General features: G+C 42.1%; 1 protein-coding gene across 4 annotated transcripts in view; it reads left to right on the forward strand.

Moving 5' to 3' along the window:
* nup98 (nucleoporin 98 and 96 precursor) overlaps nt 1-22,755 on the forward strand; it is an 89,343-nt gene extending 66,588 nt beyond the window's left edge. For 3 of the 4 annotated variants that reach the window (XM_060936404.1, XM_060936406.1, XM_060936407.1), the window contains 11 exons: nt 1,359-1,776; nt 2,770-3,002; nt 5,392-5,661; nt 5,767-5,924; nt 6,001-6,141; nt 13,207-13,358; nt 13,503-13,724; nt 16,992-17,233; nt 17,404-17,558; nt 21,233-21,344; nt 21,489-22,755. In XM_060936404.1, coding sequence (XP_060792387.1) covers nt 1,359-1,776; nt 2,770-3,002; nt 5,392-5,661; nt 5,767-5,924; nt 6,001-6,141; nt 13,207-13,358; nt 13,503-13,724; nt 16,992-17,233; nt 17,404-17,558; nt 21,233-21,344; nt 21,489-21,691 — 2,306 coding nt within the window. In that variant the 3' untranslated portion in view covers nt 21,692-22,755. The remainder of the gene's footprint in view (nt 1-1,358; nt 1,777-2,769; nt 3,003-5,391; nt 5,662-5,766; nt 5,925-6,000; nt 6,142-13,206; nt 13,359-13,502; nt 13,725-16,991; nt 17,234-17,403; nt 17,559-21,232; nt 21,345-21,488) is intronic. The other variant, XM_060936405.1, reaches the window with a different exon arrangement.
* The last annotated feature ends 340 nt before the right edge of the window (nt 22,756-23,095 follow it).

The raw sequence follows: 23,095 nt of genomic DNA on the forward strand, positions 1-23,095 counted from the left end.
TTGTCTCATTTGTTTAACTGGGTTCTCTTTATCTACTTTTAGGACTTGTGTGAAAATCTGATGTTTTCGGTCATTTATACAGAAATGTAGAAAATTCTAAAGGGTTCACAAACTTTCAAGCACCACTGTATATATTCTCAATGATACTCACCTCATCTCTTACAAGCATCACCCAGCTGTGAGGCTTGTAGTTGGTATTTTGGTTACCAGTTTTGTTTACTGTGTTTTGTTCAAAATGCAGTGCTGTGAACTTTTATTTTCAAAGTCGTAAGAAAGCACTTTTTCATGAATTGTCTTAGAAGCATTGTTTAGTACTAAAGCCTCGGTCACAACTGGCCGTACGTGCTCCTACGGCCGGTCTACGTGCAAAAAACGCAAGAAACGCACGGAGGGCGTGCGTGAAAAGTGCTGATTTTCGAGCCGTAGACCGGCCGCAAAGGTTCTTTGTCATGTCAAACAAACTCTACGGGCGCTTACGTTTTTTTCAGGTTGCAAGACAAACTTACGGCCAACGTGCGTCTTTCTCCATGAACAAAAATACCCGCAGCGATTTGGGGAAACGCCAAAAATCGCACGGCCAAAAAATCGTACGTCCGGTTGTGACCTAGGCTTAATAAGTGCATTTTGTTTCACGAGTGTAGGGTAAAGACTCAAAATTAAAGCGAATAGCAGAAGTTTGATATCGGCTTTTCAATATATGTATATGCCAAAAAGCTCAAAAAAACAAAACTTTTTTTTCATTTGACTTTTCAGAAGGCCCAAACGAAAGCTGTGATAATCAAAAGTAAATTTTCTTAAAATAAACACCACTTACTTACTTGATATTGAATCAGTAGCCTTGGCGAACCACGAGGCGAATTATTTATTTATTAATTAAAAAAAACTTTTTATCTTCCGATACTATGAAGTTATAATGAGGTTTCTCTATTTCGTTTCTGGTTCTGATTGGTTCTGAAGTTTATGAAGAAGAACAGGTAATTGAACTTGATCAGGATGAGTGCTGATTGGTTACGAAGTCTCGTTATTGTTACACTCATTCTTACATCATGATGACATGGCGGCTTCGCCACTCTTTCTTGTGTATCTTTTGATAACGCAAGATCAACCATTTCGTATCGCGATTCGCCCTTCTGGTGATTGTAATGCTTATGCGCTCATTCTTTCTTACAACACAATGACACAGTGGGTACTGCCTCGCCTTGCCTCGCTTTGCTTCTGTGAGGCAGTAGCCACAAAAATCTTGCACCTGTAATCTTTAGTGTTGGAATGCTGTGGCCAGTACAAGAAGCACAGCTTCATTTGTCTTGTTTCAAACCTTAAACAAGTGTCATTAAAGCCACCACTTTCTTCTTTGGAAGCAGGTGGCCTTCTGCAGAGCAAGTTCACCTCGGCTGGAGGGCTGTTTTCACACCTTCCAGATGTTCCTTTTGGAGCGATCCCTCAGAGGCTGAGTAAGCCAGTAGTACCAGAAACCCCATGGCCCTCCTTGGGCACCTCCGTTATTTTGCCTCCTCCTGCCCCTGAGGTCACGCTGAGGACCGTCGGAGCACGCAGACTGGGCGGCCCTGTGCCTCTTGAGAACTCTGTGACTCTGGGAAAAGGCCGTCTGCTGATGGACGCCGCGCTGTACATGGGCCGCTCGTTCAGGGTAGGATGGGGCCCTAACTGGACGCTAGTGCATTGTGGGAATCCACTCGGCACGTCTGTAGAGTCGAAGGATCAGAGCAAAGACATCATGGGCTTCGGTTTCTTGCCCACATCTACCAAGAAGCGGCAGTGAGTTGATGATGAATGTTCATCAAATTTTCTAAGCTGTTTACAATTTGGTTCAATTTTCTTTTAACTTCCGGGAGGGTTCTGGGAATTCCTTTTCAAGGAATTTTCACAATTTGCTTATTACGAGTGACAGATGTGGGTGTCCTGTCTCCCCCCCCCCCCCCCCCCCCAAATCCGTATATAGTTAAATCTGACAATTCAATCTACTATATTAAAAAATGCTTCTTAAAGTGCCATTCCACCATTGGATGTATTCTTTGGCATAAAATACAATATATTTTATGACAACATGACTAGACAGAGAAATCTTTTAGCTTCAAAATGATATATCAAACATATAATTTTTTGACAACGACAAGTATATTAATTTTGCGACCAAAGTCACCTACCCTTTTAATTTCAGCGCGGTAGTGAAACGTGATGTCATCAGCAGGTTCCCCTTCTTGTGTACCACGTGTCGGTCTATTTTTAGACCAGGAAACCCCCAAAGTGAGAGAGTCATTTCTCCTCGTATATGGGGGCCAAAAAAATTGCGAAAAATTGAGTTAATCTTTCAGTTAGCTAGATTTATTGGTATTAGCTAGATTTATTGGTATTATTTTTATCGCATTCTATCCGCCATTGCTGATATGTGCCACGTCACACGTCACGTGGTACACAAGAAGGGGAACCTGCCGATGACATCACGTGCGGAAATTAAAAGGGTAGGTGACTTTGGTCGCAAAATTAATATACTTGTCGTTGTCAAAAAATTATGTTTGATATATCATTTTGAAGCTAAAAGATTTCTCTGTCTAGTCATGTTGTCATAAAATATATTGTATTTTATGCCAAAGAATACATCCAATGGTGGAATGGCACTTTAAGAGACAAATGGTTTCGAAGGATAACTAATTATCCACTGGTACTCTAGAGAATTAATACAAATTTAATAAAAGCTGCCCAGTCGTGTGTTTTTGATAAGTAGTCTGAAATAAAATTCCTTTCCTGCAGGATCACTGAAAGCCCGTTTAAAGTACACGTAGAGCAGGTGGTGGGCACGGAGACGAAGGAGACGGCAGAGAGCCTGGTTGTGTACCACCAGCCGCTCGAGATCGGGCTCAAGCACAGCACGATCAGCACTGTTGATGTCTGCCCCTTCATCCAGCCCAAGAACGGCGTGAACGCTCTGCACGATTACGCCACGTGGATCGTGGAGGTCCTCAAACAGGCAGGAGCTGGAGATGGTAGGAGGATCTCTTACAGCTTGGAGAACTAACTAGTAATAAGAGAAGCAGCGTCATCGTCTGATTAATGGATTAGTTGGGGGGGAAGGGTCGAGACCCAAATCAGGAATGAGTAAGTTTTGATTCTGAGGGCAGTCTGATTTTGATGACACATTTTTTTTTTTAAATATAAGAATATACATTATCCTTCTAAACATTTATATTTTTAAAGTCCAGAGATTTGGGATTTTACAGTCAGAGTGAAGTCATTTGGATTGGCTTGACCAAATCTTTCAGTGTAAACTGATCGGTAGTCTCCATCAGCTTTAGCTGCAGACTTGATTGTACTTGCTGCACGCAAAGCGTTTGACTGGGTTTCACGTGACGTCACATCCGCCTCATTAGTTATTCAGAACTTTAGCCGGTGGTCTACCAAAGCTCAGTTGACAAAGCGTTTGTACGGAGAAGGTGCGTTGCTCGCATGAAAAACGCCTTACGCTTGCGTTGTTTTAGGTTGTTCGAATCGATCAAACCGCGAAACTGATGAGTTTCTTCAGGGTTCCTCGTGAACTAATTTAAAAAAAAAAAAAAGGGTGAACGAACACAGGATTTCACAAAAAGACGTTGAGAAAGGTGGCTTTTGAACCTCTCAGTGAAATCGAAGGGAGCCGAGTCGAAGCACGCTCGAGTTTGCAGTGATCACTCGGTGAAAGGTTTGTATTTCCCTCTCAGCTACGTCCTTAGTGTTTTCCAAGTACTTTTCTTGCTATGTGTCGTTACTTTATGGACCTTTTTTTTTTTTTTTTTTTTAAGTCACGAAGCGCTAGAGTCCCCAGCTGTTTCTTTGTTTACTCCTCACTTCTTACAAAGTCCATACGCATGAAGGTCGCAACAAATTTCTTCCCCAGCCGTACAGTTACAACGCGCCGTGATCACTTCTCCGTCTTGTTTAACTAAGATCCAGGTCTTTAAAGCAGGGCTTTGAACCAGAATTTTTTTCCTATTGGTTCGTTCCGAACAGAAACGGAATTTTAACGTTTCCGGTTTTGGGTTCCACCATTAAATAGACGTTCCCGAACCGGTTAGAACAAAAAAATTTCGTTCCCGGAACGGTTAATTAAGTTCCCTGTCAGCTGTTTAACAAATGGCTATAAAATTATGTCTCTGTCTCATCCAGCTTAAGCCAAATGTAGGCTAATTCTATTACAACCTTCATTAAATAAGACAAGAAATAATTCAAAACAATTATTATTTCAAATGTTGGCGATTTGGATTCTCAGTATGTCTTCCCATCTACACAAACAGAAAAAGTGCCAAAAATGAAAGAGAATTCGTTTAGTGTGTTACCAAAGGCTAGTCAGGCCCTATGCATTGATAGGCTAACAGAGGTTAACGTCATTTTAATGTTCGCGAGCCTCTCATTAACGTGGACAAATATATTGATATCGTGTTTGAAATTGACGTTTTCGAATAACGATAGACTGCAATGTTTACCTCTTATTTAAGATGTGGAGACGTGATAGTAGTCCACCCTCCCGCTCTCTCCATTCAGTCAGCTAACGTCACACAGGAAGTGAACCCCAGCAGGTCATAGAAACTTGCGCAGGAGAAGAATGACTTTTTTTTTTTTTTATTTGTAGGCTACGGAAACTTTGAGGAACGAAATAAAAACCGGTATTAACCGGTTACCATTATTTTTAATAAGCGTTTCTGTTCCGGAACATAAAAAATAATAAAGTTTCTGGTTTCGTTTCTGTTCCATGTGAAATAGAAAAAGTTCCCGGTTTTCGTTCCTTGAACCGGTTCAAAGCCCTGCTTTAAAGGGGTTTCTGATGACCTTTGTGAATGATTTAGCTGAGCGATAAGAGCCAAAACAAGTGAGAATCGAGCGAACGGTTTGTTGTTTGTTTACGCTTCAACTTGCAGCGCTTCGTTGTAAAGACGCAAACGAAACGCTTCAACATACTTACACGGGCAAAAACAATACAGGATTCATTCAGGAGCGACTTGATAGCGAGGTCCTTTACCCAGCCACGTACAAAACAGTCGTAAGCCTCCGTACTCTTCCACGCTTTCATCTGTTTTGCGGTGTAGAAGGACGTCTGCAACGCCAGATAGTTGGAGATGTCGGGGAACTCGACTGAAGGGTAGTTTTCCAGATCGTATGACAAATCCTTCTTTCCCAGACTGTAGGGGTCGATTCCATTGCACATAGCAATCTTTTTGGATATATGTAAAGCCAGCAGTGGCTTCTAGATTACGAGCGTCCTCTAAGTTATCGCTAGTTGTTTGCACTACGACAGCCGTTTTACCGGAAGTGAAATCGCTAAGGAAAGTCACATGGCTGAAACCCAAGAATAGACCTTGAAGCTTTGGTTATATTGTAAGGTCCTCCTGTCGTTTCCATCAGTTGTTCTGAGACACTGGCAGCAAGTGTGGACTCTGTGTGAGGCTCTGTGGGGACGACTTGGAGATCAGGACTTGGAGCCGGAGGCTAACGGAGGTTATCAAGAGCAGCATGCGAGAAGGCGCAGTTTCTCCCGCTGGCTGTCTGAAAGCGCTGCCCAAGGCATCCAGGAGGAAGTGTGCCAGAGTCAGGCACAGTGCCACGTTGATGCCATATTCAGCTACCTGACCGGTCACTGCATCAGCGAGGCTTGTAGACTGGCCCAGAAAAATGGTGAGGGAGGGCCGGGGGGGGCACCTTCAGCACATCATTTGAAACTGTGTATTACCACTTCTTGAACGTGTCCAAGAGGTTAATTTGCTGTTTGTGTGTCTGTAGGCGACCATCGTCTGTCCCTGCTGCTGTCTCAGGCTGTGGGTTCTCAGTTCAGCCGAGATCTTTTGGCTCTCCAGTTAGCGGACTGGAACAGAATGCAGACGGACTCTTTCATCCAGGAGGACAGACTGCACATTTTCGCCCTACTTGCAGGCAAACCTGTAAGACGTGTGTGTTTTTAGGTTTTTGATTGGAATCGTTTCTGCTGATTTGAGATTGATGGAGTTTTTGTCTCAGGTTTGGGAAGCGACAGACTGCTGTATAAATGTTTGCGCTGAACTGGACTGGAAGCGCTGTTTGGCTGTGCATCTGTGGTACATGCTGCCTCCCACAGCCTCTGTAGCTGACGCTCTCGCCAAGTACGAAGCTGCGTTTCAGGTACAAAACGAACCACCAAACTCTCTTTTTAATACACCTTTCTTCCTCTGGAATATTTTTAAAACAGAACTGAAGCCATTTTTAAACTTGCTTTATTTCTTAATTAACGTGTTATTCAATTACGTTTTCGGTTTTAGTAACCTTATATCGTGACTCGTATTGGCAACGAATTGCAATTAAATATTATACTTATCGGCCTGTTTGGTTTTTAGCCGTGTTGAATTTAGTTCGTTTGGTCCACGGCAGGCGTCGCTTATCCGCGCGATCTTCACGAGACTTGTGCGAGACTTCGAAACGTGAAGTGTCAGTGCTGCCGTTTTTGAAAACTGTTTGTTTTCCAGATGAAAATATTGCACGAAAACGAGTTTAAATGACGATTACTGGCTATTTTGTTTCAAAACTTCTGGCTTGATTACGTCAGCGTTCGAAAGAGGGCGCGCGCGTCTTTTGACAACGTTGGCAGATGTCGGTGACTTCGATTTCCGCTGTACTTTTTAGTTCCGTCCTACGATGTCTCGCACAGGTCTCAACGAATCTCGTTTACGGCCATCGCTTTGACATACGGACTGATGTATTACAGAGCATATTTCAAACACTCATAACTTGCTCTAGCAGCGACAAAATGGCGATCAAAAATGCATTCCGATATTTAATAAAATGAGAAATAGAATTTTGATCATTAAAAAATTTGCCTTCAAATCTATTCTTTTTAAGAACAAATGTAATGTCAAGTTTGTAGGATTGACAGAAATGGAGACACATTCAGGATTGACCGTTTGCCTAAACGGCTATTTGATGGTATTTCTTGTGTTTTTAATACCATTTAAAAAATAAAAATCTATCGAGAGTAAAATCTTTAATATTTTATGGCCCTTTCAACACCTTTACTTTAAACTGTACTCTTGGGGGCGTTGTGGCTCAGGTGGATAAGGCGCCATACCATAAATCCGGGGACCCGGGTCCGATTCTGACCCGAGGTCATTTCCCGATCCCTCCCCGTCTCTCTCTCTCCCGCTCATTTCCTGTCTCTACACTGTCCTATCCAATAAAGGTGGAAAAAAAACCCAAAAAAAATCTTTAAAAAAAAAAAAACTGTATTCTTAAAAATGCCAGGATTAATCACAGTCGCTACATGCCCCAGTACACAATCCTCCTCGGTCTTCTTTTCCTACAAGTTCTGACACGGAAAAATCCCCAAAGCTGTAATTCGTGAACGGTCCCCTCCACATACTAGACTGGTACCAAAATTCAAAAAAATGCTTATTTAAGGAGTTAAAGGCATTTTTGAGACAAAGTCGGCAAACAGTCTTATTTTGTCAATTTGGGTGTGCCGAATTCAAATCTGCAATGTGCCGAGCTCTATCTGACCTCTGTTGACCTCTAGAGGTCATTGAACTTTGGGCCTGTAAACGTCTCAGCTGAACCCAGTTTCTCAGCTTTCTAAGGAATGAAATGTACTAAAATGATTAATGAAGTTAGCAAATGGCCTTGTTTGTTAAATGTTTGGGTGCTGAATTCATTTTTCATTTGTAAAACGACATATGACCTCTGATAACCTCAAGGTCATTAAACTTGGCCTATAGGCCTATGCATTTAACGGCATTTTTAAACTGACTTTACTCCCCCAAAAAGAATATGAACAGACAAAAAACAAATAGAAAGGAACAAATACAACATTAAATGCCAGTCCATGTACATGTGACTTACTTTTCACAATGAGAATGCCTCGGCGATCACCTTACATAACATTGCATTACATTTAGCGGTTATTGTTTATACAAAGCTACTGAAAAAAGGACAGATTCAGCAGCATACAAAATGTGGGGGCATACAGGGTATACAGGTTAATCAGGGTTAGTATATATGAGAGTTTTTTTTCTTTGTTTTGTTTTAAATGGGGTAAAGCCTTTACAAAAGACAAACAACAAAGAAAAAAACTCGTATCTCCTTCTCACCCCCGGCGGGGGGGTGGTATCCATGTCATCCTCAAGCTCGGGTCCTCTACCAGAGGCCTGGGAGTTTGAGGGTTCTGCGCAGTATCTTCGATGTTCCTAGTACTGCACTCTTTTGGACTGAGGCTTCAGATGTTGTTCCTGGGATTTGCTGGAGCCACTCTCCCAGTTTGGGGGTTACTGCCCCAAGTGCCCCCACTACCACGGGGACCACGCAACCCTTGACCTTCCACATCCGTTCCAGCTGCTCTTTCAACCCTTGATACTTCTCAAGTTTCTCATGTTCCTTCTTCCTGATGTTGGCGTCAGCTGGGATCGCCACATCTATCACCACCACCCTCTTCTGCTCTTTGTCCACCACCACTATGTCCGGTTGGTTAGCCAGGCTCTGTTTGTCAGTCTGGAAGCTGAAGTCCCACAGAACCTTGGCCCTGTTGTTCTCAGCCACCTTCTGTGGTATGGCCCATTGGGACTTGGGTACTTCTATTCCATACTGGTTGCAGATGTTCCTGTATACTATCCCAGCCACTTGGTTGTGCCTCTCCATGTACGCTGATCCAGCTAGCATCTTACACCCTGCTACTATGTGCTGGACTGGACTGGAGTATGTGTGTATATATATATATATATATATATATATATATATATATATATATATATATATATATATATATACATATATATATATATATACTAACCCTGATTAACCTGTATACCCTGATTGGTAGATTTACTTTTGTAAAATGAAGTAAGCAAATCTGAAACTTCTTAGTTAACCAGTTTAATGCAACACTTCATAATGTCCCGTTTGCACTTGACATGCCTCGAACGGTCACTCTCGTCCACGCACATTTGCGTGACGGGTCTAGTGTTAGTTAATGCTACGAACAATAATAGAATTACTAATTGCGTTACTCAAGCATTAATATTAGTCCGGGATATTAATGTTAGACCAGATCTAGTCTAACACATTAATGTTTAACATTAGTGACCTAGATTTTCTATAGATCTGTATTTCGAGCCTGGATCCATCAGTTCTAGTTTTTGATTGAATTTTAGTGTTCTGCACGGACGCTTTTAAAGTGGTGCACCGCCAGGTTCTAATTCTGGCCTGCCACCCTTCCCTTGGCCAAAAAAAAAATGCGTAACTTCATCAGTATACACAAATTAATTGTAAAGTATTTGCTTTATTATAATTTTTAAACTATTTAACATGCAGAAGACCATTAAATGCATACGGGTCTATCCCTGCGTTATTGTGCAATGGTTACGCTCATCTATCATCTTTTCTGACCATACACAGTTACAGTAATCATATAACAACGCGTACACACGCATTGGTTAAGTTCAGGTCTTTTATTTTACGTTTCTGTGATTTGCGTAGGCGAGAGCTGCATTTTCCCGTTGCTTCCCTGTGGTTGTTTACTGCAGGGGGTCCGTCTCAGAAACTGCTCTCTCATTTGGGACATTATGGTCAAAAAATTAATTATCTAATTTTTTTTTTTTTTTTTTTGCATTTTCCTAACACTCAATGTTCCTTTGGTCATGTTTAATAAGAATAAAGATAGTATCTTGCTTTATCTGGCCTCCACTGTGGAAAATTTTTTTGATTACAATTCAAATGCTTTTGTAAAATTGATTTGCATATAAAATAACTCCATCATGAAGAATTAAAGCCCCTCCTTCACAGATGAGTGAAAATATTGAATAAATTTCCTCTTTTTGATTGCTTGGGTTAAAAATGCCAAGTTATGATGACTGAATTTGATTTATTCGCTTAAATATGAATAATATGATACATTTTGGGTGTTTGATTTGGCGAAATGGGACACAATGGAAAAATCAAGAACACACCGGAAAGATGAGAATAACGGCGGTGGTAAAATAACAGCGACTGTACCGGCTGAAGGTCGCGCGGGTCTCTGCTGCGGCGCGCGAGCAACGGGACATCACTACCGCACTGGATGGAGCAGGGGCGGGGCAAAATGACTGGCCGTAGATTCTATCAAAAGTTCAATCTAAATTGATCATGGTTGCAAAATATTGGCCAAAAATACGCAAACACTACGAAATATGAAAGTAAGATGAAAAAGAAACATTCTTTTGCCTTATACTGCAAGACTAGAACAAAATAAAACCGTCAAAACTCACCTTTTCAGTGATAACGTCCGAACAGATCACCCGCGTAACAGAAAGACCGCAAATGGAAGCGCGATCAACTTCTAACTGTTGGAGTGGAAAATTCCATTCTATACATGCAAATTGTTAATGTGTGTCCTTCCCCGCACACAAATAACACGCTACGGTAAAAAATAGACCACAACTCATTTTATAGCTCAGAAATTCATACAAGACTAGCTACCATCGTAACATATTCTGTAAGAAACATATTCTATACCTAACTTTCAGCTTTTGTTTTAAAAAAAAAATCGCAGATTTATAACTAAATTTTTATATGGTGTAGTGATTTTAAGTTCCTACTTTTGATGAGGTAGTGACCTCGACCCTGAGGCTTTCCGTTTAGATCAAAACTCGCGATCGTATTGGTTTTGGGTTTGCGGAAAATGGAGTTACAACGGTGATGAAATATTTTGCATGATGTTTTATTCCGGTTATGATTATTCTGTGAGCGCACCAATCCTTAGGTGTGTAAAGTTACAACTTAAAATACAATTAGTGATAACTGTAGACTTTTCAGTGGACTACAACCTTTTTAAGGGAATGCGATGTAGTCGACCATTTATCATGTCCCAGATCAAGCCGCCATTTTTCCACAAATTTGCAGAATTTTTGCCAAATTCTGAATATTCACATCAAAGATTTAGTTTTATCTGTATTATTTCTTTCATCATTTTATTTCAAATTAAAACCATCGCCATTCAAAACCGTATAGTTTATTGACTGAGTATATTTAGTGGGGGACCCCTACAGTACCCAGTTTCTGAGACAGACCCCAGGACTTCCTAGCCTAGTAAACTAGACCCACCCACCTAGCGGCCAAAAATATTTTTGCCTAGCGAGTGGGTCTAGCCTCGCACCATATAAACAAAAACACCCCGGGCATCAAATCGTGCCCGCCAATCACAACGCAAGGTTTTTGTTTGGATTCTTTGGGTGGGCTTTTGCAGGAGTGACGACAAGGCTGCGCGACGCTGGAGAAAGCACAACAGGAAAGATGGCTACGGCTAGTGAACAGCGCGCGTTTGACTCCGCTTTGGAATCAGTTTTAGAAGAATTAGACTTGGAGTTTTCGTTGAAACATGAGCAGGAAGAGGCTCTCCGCTCATTCCTTTTCAAGAAGGACGTTTTCGCTGTTTTGCCGACCGGCTATGGCAAAAGTCTGATCTACCAGCTGGCTCCGCTCGTAGCCAAAAGGATGGGGCTAGTTTGTGCAGTACGAAGAATTAATAAACAGCTTTGAAACATTTACTTTTTGATTGTTTCTTATTTTCCCGTTATTTTAAATTTAAGGGAAATTATTTCACCAAACACCACTAAATAAAAACTCTGAAAAACAGTTTAAGCAAACCCTTGAAAAACACTTGGGGGGGAAATGAGTGTCGCTCTGACTACGTCACAGTCACTGTTGCGCTGATTGGTCAGAGCGTTGGCCTATACGCACAGAGACAGTTTGAAAGACAGCGGTTTGTTCCTCCCACCCCCTTCGGAAATGTCTACGGATCGAGGCCAGACTAAATATTCACATTTAGTCTGGCTTGCCAGGCTAAAGGCCTCTGCATGCTCTTGCGACAAGGCTTTCGCAGATAGCTTTTCGCAGACAGTTGTAATTTATTGTTGAGCGGGGAGTTATAGGCATGCGCGATGTTATTCACCGGCACAACGCAAGGGGGCGCGAAGTCGCTAGGAGTAGTTGGTGGGTGTGGTTAGTGGAGTGTTTATCCTCCGGTTACTTATAATGACTAGAACTTTTTTTTTTTTATAATGACTAAACTGGAGTCGTATAGATGTACGTACTTCCTCACTTCCTCAATCAACCGCTCTTCATGCTGCTCCATCTTCGCTCGTGTTTTTAAAAATGCCGGTCGTGAAAACAAAACAAACCGGGAAAGTAGGGAAGCGGAAGTGCGTGTACAGCGGGTAGAGTGGACCAATCAGAGCCCTCTTGTCTGCGAGGCTTCTGCGGCGGTCACAATTTTTGGGAGGTGCGCGCAGAGCGTCTGCGAAGGTGGGGGGGGCTACGCAGACACTGTCTGCGACACCGTCTGCAAGGACTGGGTTGTCAGCATAAATTGGCCTTAAGGACTTCCAGGTTCCTGGGTCAAAGGACCTGAACTATGGAGGCCGGGATGGCTTTGTAGTGCCAGTCTTGGGCACGCGCACCAGCTCGTGCATTGATTGGAGTGGTTTCACCCAATTAATATTGTGTATTGTAAAAAAATGTATGCATTTATTGTAATTGGGTATTTTGTTTATGCACGGAAGTTCATTTAGTTTTCTCACAAAAAAATATAATTAAATCAGGGATATGCAACAGGCACATCAGTCTCAACTGAAATGTCAAATGAGTCTCACGTTGACAAGCTTGTCTGTCCTGTATCGGCCTCTGTAGTTCAGGTCCAAACCCCACCACCACCTTTTATTTTTGAAGAGTGGAGAACACTGGTTTAGTTCTCAACTTGTAGATCTACTTGTATTCTGGTAAACACATGCTCAGTTCTGTGAGCCCCTTGCTTTTTTGCTTTTACCAATTTTTTTCTTTCGTGCCTTTTGTTGATATCGCTGCTTTTCAAGTGTACCTTACTGCACTGACTCGTTAGAAGACAAAATGGTGGACAGAGCACGTCTGACTCCACCCTAATGGTGTGCTGTAATTGGTCAACATGTGTTACTTTCATTACAAAGCGGCAACACTCAATAGGGCACGTTTTATTTCTGTTGTGGAACGTATGCTTGGAAAATTATGAGTAAGGCACAAAGAATTTGGGCGTGGCGCTGGTATTTGAGGACGGGGCGCATGTTCTGGAGGGCAGAGTGCAGCACGTTGGTAAAATAAACTAGCTGGAACATTGGCATATACATGTTGGAAATCTCTTGACTTCCTAATGGTCCGGATATTATGAAAAATTAATTTTTTCAAACAAATGTGTTCAAGGGTTCGGAAGAGGGAGGGAAATACGCCTGTGCTCCTCTCCCTCCCTATATGGATGATGTAGAACAGGAACCTTTGGAAGAGATGGAGGATCCAGAATGTAAAAAACCTCTCTATGACATCTGTTTCCATCTGCTCAAACTTTACAGCGACAAGTAAGTAGACGTTGGAAGAGCACAAACTTTTCGAAATCTCTGTCTAGGTGAAGCGAACCTGCACGTTTTGAGCAGGACTGTTCTGTAATGAAAATGATCCTCGATGTTGTGGTGTGATTTTCTCCATCGTTGATTTTTGTGCAGACATTACAGCCTGCAGCAGCTGCTGGACCCCACAACAGTGACGGCAGAGCAGTTGGACTACAGGCTGAGTTGGCACCTATGGAACGTGCTCCAGGCCCTGAATTACACCCATCTGTCAGTGCCACGCCAGAATCTCCTCCACACGAGCTACGCTGCCCAGCTCGAGAGCGCAGGCCTCTGGGAGATGGCCGTGTTTGTTCTGCTGCACATCCCCAACTCACTGTGAGCACTTTCATGATTTTACAGCACAGAATAACAAATTACAATTTTACAAGAAGTAATAAAGAGGGGGGGAAAATTATACAGTTAACAGGCGCTGATGGGAGCCCGGAAACAGGAATAAACTTCCTTTAGATAAAGGCAACCAAAAAAGTGATATTTTATAAATAATAATAATTAAAAAAAAAAGTAAGGGAAGGTAAAATGAAGTTGTCAATATACAAATATGAAAAATATGTAATATACGTCGTCTGTAACACAAATGTTGGGGGGGGAATGTATGTAAAACTACATGGAGATTGTGACTAAAGTCATAGTAACTTGCGCTAGCTGTTACAAACCGCAATGTCTGGACACCATTCCCTATAGATCCAGAATGGTAAGAGATAGAGAATGATGCTTGGTGAGGGGAAAAGTTGCATCCTGCCACCCTGAACACAATTTAAAAAAAAAAAAAAAAATGATTTGAAAAAAAATCATGAAAATTGTTAGTTATAAGTGATTGTTTTTCATGGCTCATTCTGGACCAGTGATCCAGATCAGCACCAAAAGTCATAGCAACGTAATTCAGCCCAGAGGTATTCTTCATGTGAAATTTTGATGATTGGTTGAAAACCTGAGGGAGAAATAGCGTCCTAAAAACATTAGGAGAATAATAAAGTAGAAAGATCCTGAGTGAGAGGAACAATTTGCACCAGCGCTGATCAGTAATCAACACCTTTCATACATCGGCACGTCAGCCACACCCAAAGAACCCAAGCGAGGCTGTAAGGCTCAAAAAAACACATGAAACTACCCGACAGCCACGCCCGAATGCTCCGTGCTTGGCCAGTGAACCAATGCATGGAAAGTCGTGTAACGTAGCTTTAATTTCAGTAAGTTATATTTGCCTAGTAATCAGCCTGTTGGACCGGGAGCTAGCCTAGTGGTTAGTGTGTCCACCTCTTGACCAGGAGATTGCGAGTTCTACTCGTGGTCGGGTCATACCAAAGGGCACCATAAAAATGGTACCTACTACCGTCTGGCAAGGCACGCTGCAATACAGATGCGAGTGGGGAAGTCAAACTCTCGCGGTTACCAGAGGACCCGCCCCCCACTGTAACCCTAGCAGTATAGGCGAGAGGCCGAGGACTATTGAGGTATTTCGCTCACGTGACCAAGTCATGTGATGCTGCCATTTTGGACGTCACGGCTCGAATCAGTTTGAATGCGAGGAAGGTGACAAACGAAAAACATAAAAGAAAAAGGAGTGAGATGCAGAAAACACCTTCACTATCCAGCGACGTAGGGCATTTACAGGGCGAGCAGAGGGAGAGGCATTTGCAAAAATTGAGGTTAGCAGGCTTAGAGAATGACTGACTGACATTTACCTGCTTCCACCAGGATTGTTCACTGACAGCTAAGGTTTGTTCACATTTTCATTTACTTTCGGTCCTCAGGATAAACAAAATGTTATTAAATGTCATTGAAATAACTTCTTAGTCTGTTGAGACATGGCCCGTTATAAGTTTTTCCTTTACTGTATTTACTAGTTTACTGAGCGCGCTCCGGGGCTGGCTGGCGCTAGCTAGCTAGCGCTCCGGGGCTGGCTGGCGCTAGCTAGCTAGCGCTCCGGGGCTGGCTGGCTCAGTAAACTAGTAAATCCAGTAAAGGAAAAACTTGAGACTGAAAGGTTTTAACAGTCATCCAAATGACTGAACGTAAACATTGCTACAGTAACATACTAGCTACTGTTGTTGACATTAGCTAGCTTGCCGTCCAAAATGGCGGACACCGGGGCGTCACGTGACCCTGTGACGTCAGGTGAAATACCTCAATAGAAACTGAGATTGGCGCCACACCCATACGCCTTAAAGAGTTGGTTAGTACTGGGACAGGAAACTGCCTGGGAAGACCAGATTCTGGCGTGAGAGGGACTTTGGCTTGAGTCAACCTCCGACTGTTTAAGGGGTTGTAATGCATCTCAAATGCCTCTTAAAGGAGAACTGAAGTCATTTTTAAACTTGCTTTATTTCTTAATTAACGTGTTATTCAGTTACGTTTTTGGTTTTAGTAACCTTATATCGTGACTCGTATTGGCAACTAATTGCAATTAAATATTATACTTATCGGCCTATTCGGTTTTTAGCCATGTTGAATTTAGTTCGTTTGGTCCACGGCAGGCGTCACTTGTCTTGTGAAGATGGCGTGGATTTGTGCGAGACTTCGAAACGTGAAGTGTCAGCCAGGTGTCAGTGCCGCCATTTTGAAAACTGTTTTTTCCAAACGAAATATTGCACAAAAACGAGTTTAAATGATGATTACTGCCAACTTTTTTCAAACTTTCCTGATTGCTATCAAAACTTCCGGCTTGATTACATCAGCGTTCGAAAGCACATCTTTTGACAGCGTTGGCAGCTGCTGGTCACTTTCCGTGTCTGAAATCGCTCCCTACTCACTATATAGGGCACTATGTAGTGAGAACACCATTTTGTAATGCTGTCCGAAACCTTAGTCAGGATTATTTACACCCTATATAGTGCACTCAAAGTATCCCACAATGCATCATGAAAAGTAGTGTACAACCGATGGTCACTAACCAAAGCAATATATCCCATCATGCATTGCGGTCGCGCTGAAAGGAATCAAATTAAAAGTCTCAAATGTGATTTAATAAAAGGTAGCGGCAAAGAAGAAAGTATTCAGCCTTGATTTAAAAGAACTGAAAGATGCAGGGACTGATTAATGTGGGAAATGCGCTCAGTATAATATGAATTTATCACAAAAATACACACATTTATCATTTTGAAACCCTCGCACGTTTTAATTGTGCGACAGTAATGACGTAAATACCAGCACGATGGAGTAGTGTCCGAAAGCGGGTTTTTTTGGTTGTCCCCCCCGCCCCCCCTTCCCCTTTCTCATTTTACCAATGAGCTCACTATATAGTCCTCCTATATAGTAATTCCCTATATAGGGAGTAGTGAACGAGTGAGCGATTTCAGACACGGCATGATTTCCGCTGTACGTTTTACTTCCGTCCTCCGATGTCTCGCACAGGTCTCGACGAATCTTGTTTACGGCCATCGCTTTGACATATGGACTGATATTGCATAGCATATTCCAAACACCCGTAACTTGCGATAGCAGTGACAAAATAGCGATCAAAAATGCATTCTGATATTTAATAAAATGAGAAATAGAATTTTGATGATAAATTTGCCTTCAGTTCTCCTTTAAGACCTCCGATGTGTGTTTGCTGAGTGGTGTTCTCTGTAAACGGACGTGTAGGCTTCGAGAGCGTGCTGTGCGGGAGACCCTGAACCGGCACTGCGCCCTGGAGGAGACTGAGGAGTCTGCAGAGAAGGAACACTTCCTCACTGACAAGCTACTCATCCCCATGCAGTGGATTCACGAAGCCAAGGCTACCCGGGCGCGCAGGGACGGAAACAAGCACCGCGAAGCCCTGCACCTCTACAGGGCTGAACACTGGAACCACTGCCACCGGCTCGTCATCCAGAACTTGGCATCAGGTTTGTGTTCAAATTTGCGAAACGGGAGTAAACACCTAGATCTTGGAACCATCAGGACCATCCAGTATCCATCACTTATCTACTAGATACGTTTAATAATAATAATAATAACCTTTAGATACGTTTTGAAATATTCTCATTTGTTGTTTCTGTGCTCTTCACTCTTCAAGACTGCATCATTAACGATAATCATGGGTATCTGAAGGAGTTTCTGGAAGGCTTGGCAGTGCCTGAGCGCAGCGTGCAGATACAGGACTGGGACACATCAGGGCGTGTCTACCTGGATTACATCTGCGTTATTCAGACCCTAACAGCCATTCAGCAGGTACATCACAACTCTGAACACGGGGGTAAAATGTTGACCCAGTTATTCATGTTAAGGTGATGAGACACGGGGCAACTAATTAGGGCAACAACCAATCAGATAAGAGCAAATCTGTTGCCAAGGAGACAGACACTGCAAAGATGGACACAAACATTCGCAGCCGTCACTTTTGTCTTGGCTTCAGCCTTTATTTCGCTCAAGTAAGTATCACTTCTGGAACAAAACTGAATAGATTATTCCTGGTTAGAAGATAATTTGCCATCATTTTAACATTTATAAGTCAAAATCACCACATTAATTTGTTAAACACTCTTTCAATCGCTTTATGCTACTAGCTTCAATCACGCATGCTATAACCAGGGATCCCAGACGTCCGCTATTTAGCGGAATTCCGCTATTTTCTAGCGGAAGTGTTTTTTTTTTTTTTTTTTAAATCTCTTGTATATCCATTAAAAATATGTTTAAGTAAAATGACCAGCAGAATACATTCTGATTTGGTTTGCTTGTTTAGCGATGTTTTCGTCGGCTTCATTTGTTCTCGTTGACATTCGGGAACACTCGGAAGTTAAATTGATGTAAATACCGCGAGCAGTGTTGCCAGATTGTGCGGTTCCCCGCCCAGTTGGGGGGTTTCAAGTGCATTTTGGCGGGTTTTGAACATATTTTGGGCTGGAAAACGTCAGGAGTATCTGGCAACACTGACCGCGAGACTGTACGCGATAGAACAAGAAAACAATATGGCTGCGCCCATTTGCTAGAAAACATGTTTTAACTCCGTTCGTGCTTTTGTTTCTAATGCGTTGAACTTAATTCAGAGCACTGCAGGAACATCAGAAAAGCAGAAGGAAAGATCAGAGAAACAAAAGCAGAGAAAACTGGAGGAAAGACAGAATGCACCCCAGAAAAGAGCATTAAATTCCTTTGCAGTGAAACCTTTCAAAAAGAGAGGTTTAAATCAAATCTCTCCAGTATTTGCTGTACATATGTATATATCTAATATTACTGAATCATTGATTTCTGCTCATATTCATGATTTTTGAAAAATGAATGTGGCTTATATTAGACTAGTTTTGACATTAACTTGAAGCAAAAAAAATAAACAAATGAGATGAACTATGGATGCTATTGTTATAACAAAATCAGTGGAATATTTAGGCAAGTATATTCTTCAAAGCTACATTTTCGTCTAATTTTTATAATTTTTTTTTTTTGCCACTTATGTCATTGATTTACAAAATATGGCATCAAATAGATACACATTATGGTTAAATTCTGTTGCTTTTCTATGTTAAATCTATGTAAAAAATGTGTTCTATAGCATCTTTAAATGTTAAAATCTCAACAGCTTCAGGCAGCCCCCTTGACCCCTGCTGATAGTTTCTCATCTCATTATCTCTAGCCGCTTTATCCTGTTCTACAGGGTCGCAGGCAAGCTGGAGCCTATCCCAGCTGACTACGGGCGAAAGGCGGGGTACACCCTGGACAAGTCGCCAGGTCATCACAGGGCTGACACATAGACACAGACAACCATTCACATTCACACCTACGGTCAATTTAGAGTCACCAGTTAACCTAACCTGCATGTCTTTGGACTGTGGGGGAAACCGGAGCACCCGGAGGAAACCCACGCGGACACGGGGAGAACATGAAAACTCCGCACAGAAAGGCCCTCGCCAGCCATGGGGCTCGAACCCGGACCTTCTTGCTGTGAGGCGACAGCGCTAACCACTAGCCTACACCACCGTGCCGCCCGGTGATGGTTTCTTACATTCCTCTATTTTTTTCAATTACTGCTGGGATCCCTGTATAACGAATAACTGACATCACAAAAACATAATGGTTTTATTCTCATCTCAGCAAAAGTACATGGACCAGGAGATGCTGCTGAGGAGGAAAAGGGGCTGATGGAGCTCCTGAAAGGCTTTCTTTTTTTTTTTTTTTTTTTTAGATCATGAAGTTTGGTACTGTTTCGCCCTCGGGTTCCACAAGTAGTCGTGCTCTGTATATGAATTAGATCAGACGATAAGTTAGACACAATCTCTATTACAACTCAAAAAAAAAAATCACGAGCTGCCAGTCACTTTTATTTTGACGCAAGAGAGCTAATGTTATCCCTACATAGCTAGTGATAACTTTCAGCTAATTGTTAGCAAAAACCACCACTAGTTAGCTAAATCCCATTCAGTCTCTATGGAGCAGAATTAGATCAGATGCTAGTTAGATAAGGGGTGTTCACACGGCAACTTTTACTCCGGTGTAGCACCGGGGCTGCCCCGGTAGAGCGTTCACATGGTACAAAGTTATACCGGTGTCGCCCCTGAAAGCTGCTTAAACCGGTGCAAATCTAACCCTGCTCGGGAGGTGGTTTAAGAAATTTACTCCGGAGTAAATGCTAGTTTGCGGAGCAGCACCGATTATAAAATGGGACGTCTGAACGCTACAGGGGTAGACTCGCTACGCGTGAGGAGAGTTGATTACATACGGGCATTGCATAATTTGCATCCTGGTATTTTGCACTTCCAAAATGGCGAATATCAACAACAACAGAACAACAACTTCCAGTGTTGCCAGATTGGGCAGTTTTAAGTGCATTTTAGCGGATTTGAACATATTTTGGGCTGGAAAACGTCAGCAGTATCTGGCAACACTGGTGTCTTCATCCACGTTGTTTTCCCGGTGCTTGGTGATGCCATGACAACCGGGAAATGGAAGTACATTTTCACGCATGCGCATATTTCATTTCCGTATTATTACTATCGTATAGCACGGTCGCAAAAACTGCCGTGTGAACGCAAGTGGGGCTGCACCAGTGCTAACACGCTTCTGTCTAGTAAGCAGGTTTGTGACGTGTGAACGCTCCACAAAATTTACACCGGTGTAAGATATATCGCAACAAAATACATCGATGCAAATATGTGCTGTGTGAACACCCCTTTAAATCCCATTTGATCTCTGTGGAGCGGAATTAGATCAGACGATAAGTGAGAATCTCTATTAGAACTCTCAAAAAAAAAAACCATTCATGGCTATCATTAGCTATGTAGGAATAATGTTAGCGCTCAAGTTAACAATGATGGGCGGGTTATGATTTTCTTTTTATTTATTTATTTATTTGAGAGTTGTAATAGAGCTTGTCTAACTTGTCATCTGATCTAATTCCGCTGTATAGAGATTGAAGGGGATTTAGCTCACGAGCAGTTAGCTAGTTAGCTAAACCCCATTCAGTATCTATGGAGCGGTTGTTTGTTAGCTAACGGTGTTAGTTTACACTTAGCTGAAAAAATCGGTCTTAATTCCAACCTGAGCGCAGAAAAATAAGCATGTGATAAGGTAAATTCACTACTTTTGGGTTTACACACATTAACTTACCGGCTTAAAAAGATACAAGTCGTCTCTCTTTTTCTTCGCACCACTGCCGGAGACTCCGCCACCTTTGTTGAAAATTTTAGGAGCTCTTAGGTGGTTGTGATTCGCTGTGCTAGCACTGATTGGAGGATCTTAATTAAAAAAAAAAAAAGTTGCCCAAAACGATCATCATCATTCAGATAAATTGTTGCCCAATCTCAACATAGTGGAAAGTGTCGAAGCGGAATTGCCTGGCAGGGTTGCCCTGTGTATCATCGACTTTAGGGTATTTCTGTCCTTTTGAAAATTGCCTATCTAAATCTGTTTAGATGGACAGCCCAGGAGGCGAGCTGGAGCGGCTACACGCGGATGTGACGTCCCTGTGTGGCAGAATCGAACGCCTTCCCTGTTTCAAAGCCAAAGACAGACTGGCCCAGTCAGGTCAGTGTGTGTGTGTGTCTGCGTGTAAAATAGACCCGCCTCCACAAGGCGACATGTTGTTATCCTTTCTTGGAGATGGCCTTATAACCTTTTCTAAATGGAACGCGTTTTATGACTACAGTTTTTGTTCTGCTTCACGTCCAGAAATGGCCAAATGTCTGGCGAACATCCTGCGTGTGGTGCTAAGCCTTCAGCAGGGTGGAGAGGGCACTCCAGATCCTCGCCACATCCCCCTGTGCCACCTTGCACCCCATATCGGACGCTTACCCATGCCCGAGGACTACGCTCTGGAAGAACTTCGCAGCCTCACCCAGTCTTACCTACGCGAATACGTCGTGAGTCACTGAGAACAGTGACGACTTGCAGGACTTCAGGATTTGCTCGAGACTCTGAGCACTCTCACTAAACGTGTCTCCTAACACACATGCACGTTCACACACGAATCATTTTTGTGTTTGATTTGTATGCTTGGAACCGGACGAGTATATATTTTCTTTATTATGATGATTATTGCATTTTGAGCACCGCATGCATGTTGGCGTTCTTTTTCTCGCTCCATGTCGAGTTTGCTTGCTGAACCTCTGCTTGGTGATCAGTAGAGAGAGAATTCGCATTGCCGTGGTGTGGTGATCATAGCGAGCTCTTCCATAAGATCATTTGCTATTAAACATCAACCTTTTAGTTTAGTTTAGATTTCAAGTATGGTTTTTGTTTGTTGCTATGTTATCTGATCTGAGCAGCAGAGAAACCATAGAATTTTTGGTATTTACATATATATATTTTTTCCTTTTCTCTGTAGAGTTTGTTTTGCGTAATTTTTGCATAATTTGAAGATATGACTCAAGCAAATCCGAAGCTTTTTGTGGTTGTGCTTGTGATTTTTTTTTTTTTTGAACTAAGTGCTGGTCTTTTTAACGTGATTATAAATTCACGATGGGGTGTAACTCACTTGGCACCAAACAACGGTGACCGGAAAACCTGTAAAATGGCCATGAACATGAATATCTTTATTTTTGTAAGATTTTGTACATAAGCCAAACATCAAAACTGCATTGTTAAAATTTTCAACAAACATTTAATATAAATTAATGGTTGGAGCTGCAAAGTGGGTGAACGTGAGGATGTATTTAACACGTGTGCACTCCGGTTGTCCCACCGCAGTTGTTTGTTCAGAGATGTATGATCAGCACAAACGTTTGCATATATTTTATAAGTGCATAATTAAAAATCTGTACCGCTATAATGCTGTTTCCCCACCGATTTTGTTTTAATTCTCTTTAGTATAGTGTGAAATGTCTGAATGTGGTGCTTTTGTTTCTTATCCAAGTCTCTGTTCATTTAACGTGTGGATGTCTGTTGTGTTCTACGTATGTGCAGATTACTTTTATATAAAAAAAAAAAAAGAATAAAATATTTTCTGTTTTAAATGACTGTATTTATGTTCTGAAGAATCGAAGGCTCAAGACTTACTCAGGTTACCTTTAAAAAAAAATTGCTGATGTGTTTTGAGATTCAGACACGTTTTAATATTTCTAATAGAAAATATGATGAAGCTTGCTTGAAGATTCTTGAAGACGTTTCGTCTCTCGTCTGAAAGGCTTCCTCAGTTCTGTCTGTCTAATAGGGAGTATCAAGTATTTATCCTCTCATGGATCATCATAGAATCCGAATCAGAATGCTGATGACTGCATTGTAGGTGGCTGATAAAAGATGTCTTAGACACCCACCTCTGTTCAGTGATGGTCGTTCCA

This window comes from Neoarius graeffei, chromosome 12, assembly GCF_027579695.1.
Source record: "Neoarius graeffei isolate fNeoGra1 chromosome 12, fNeoGra1.pri, whole genome shotgun sequence".
Lineage (NCBI taxonomy): Eukaryota > Metazoa > Chordata > Actinopteri > Siluriformes > Ariidae > Neoarius > Neoarius graeffei.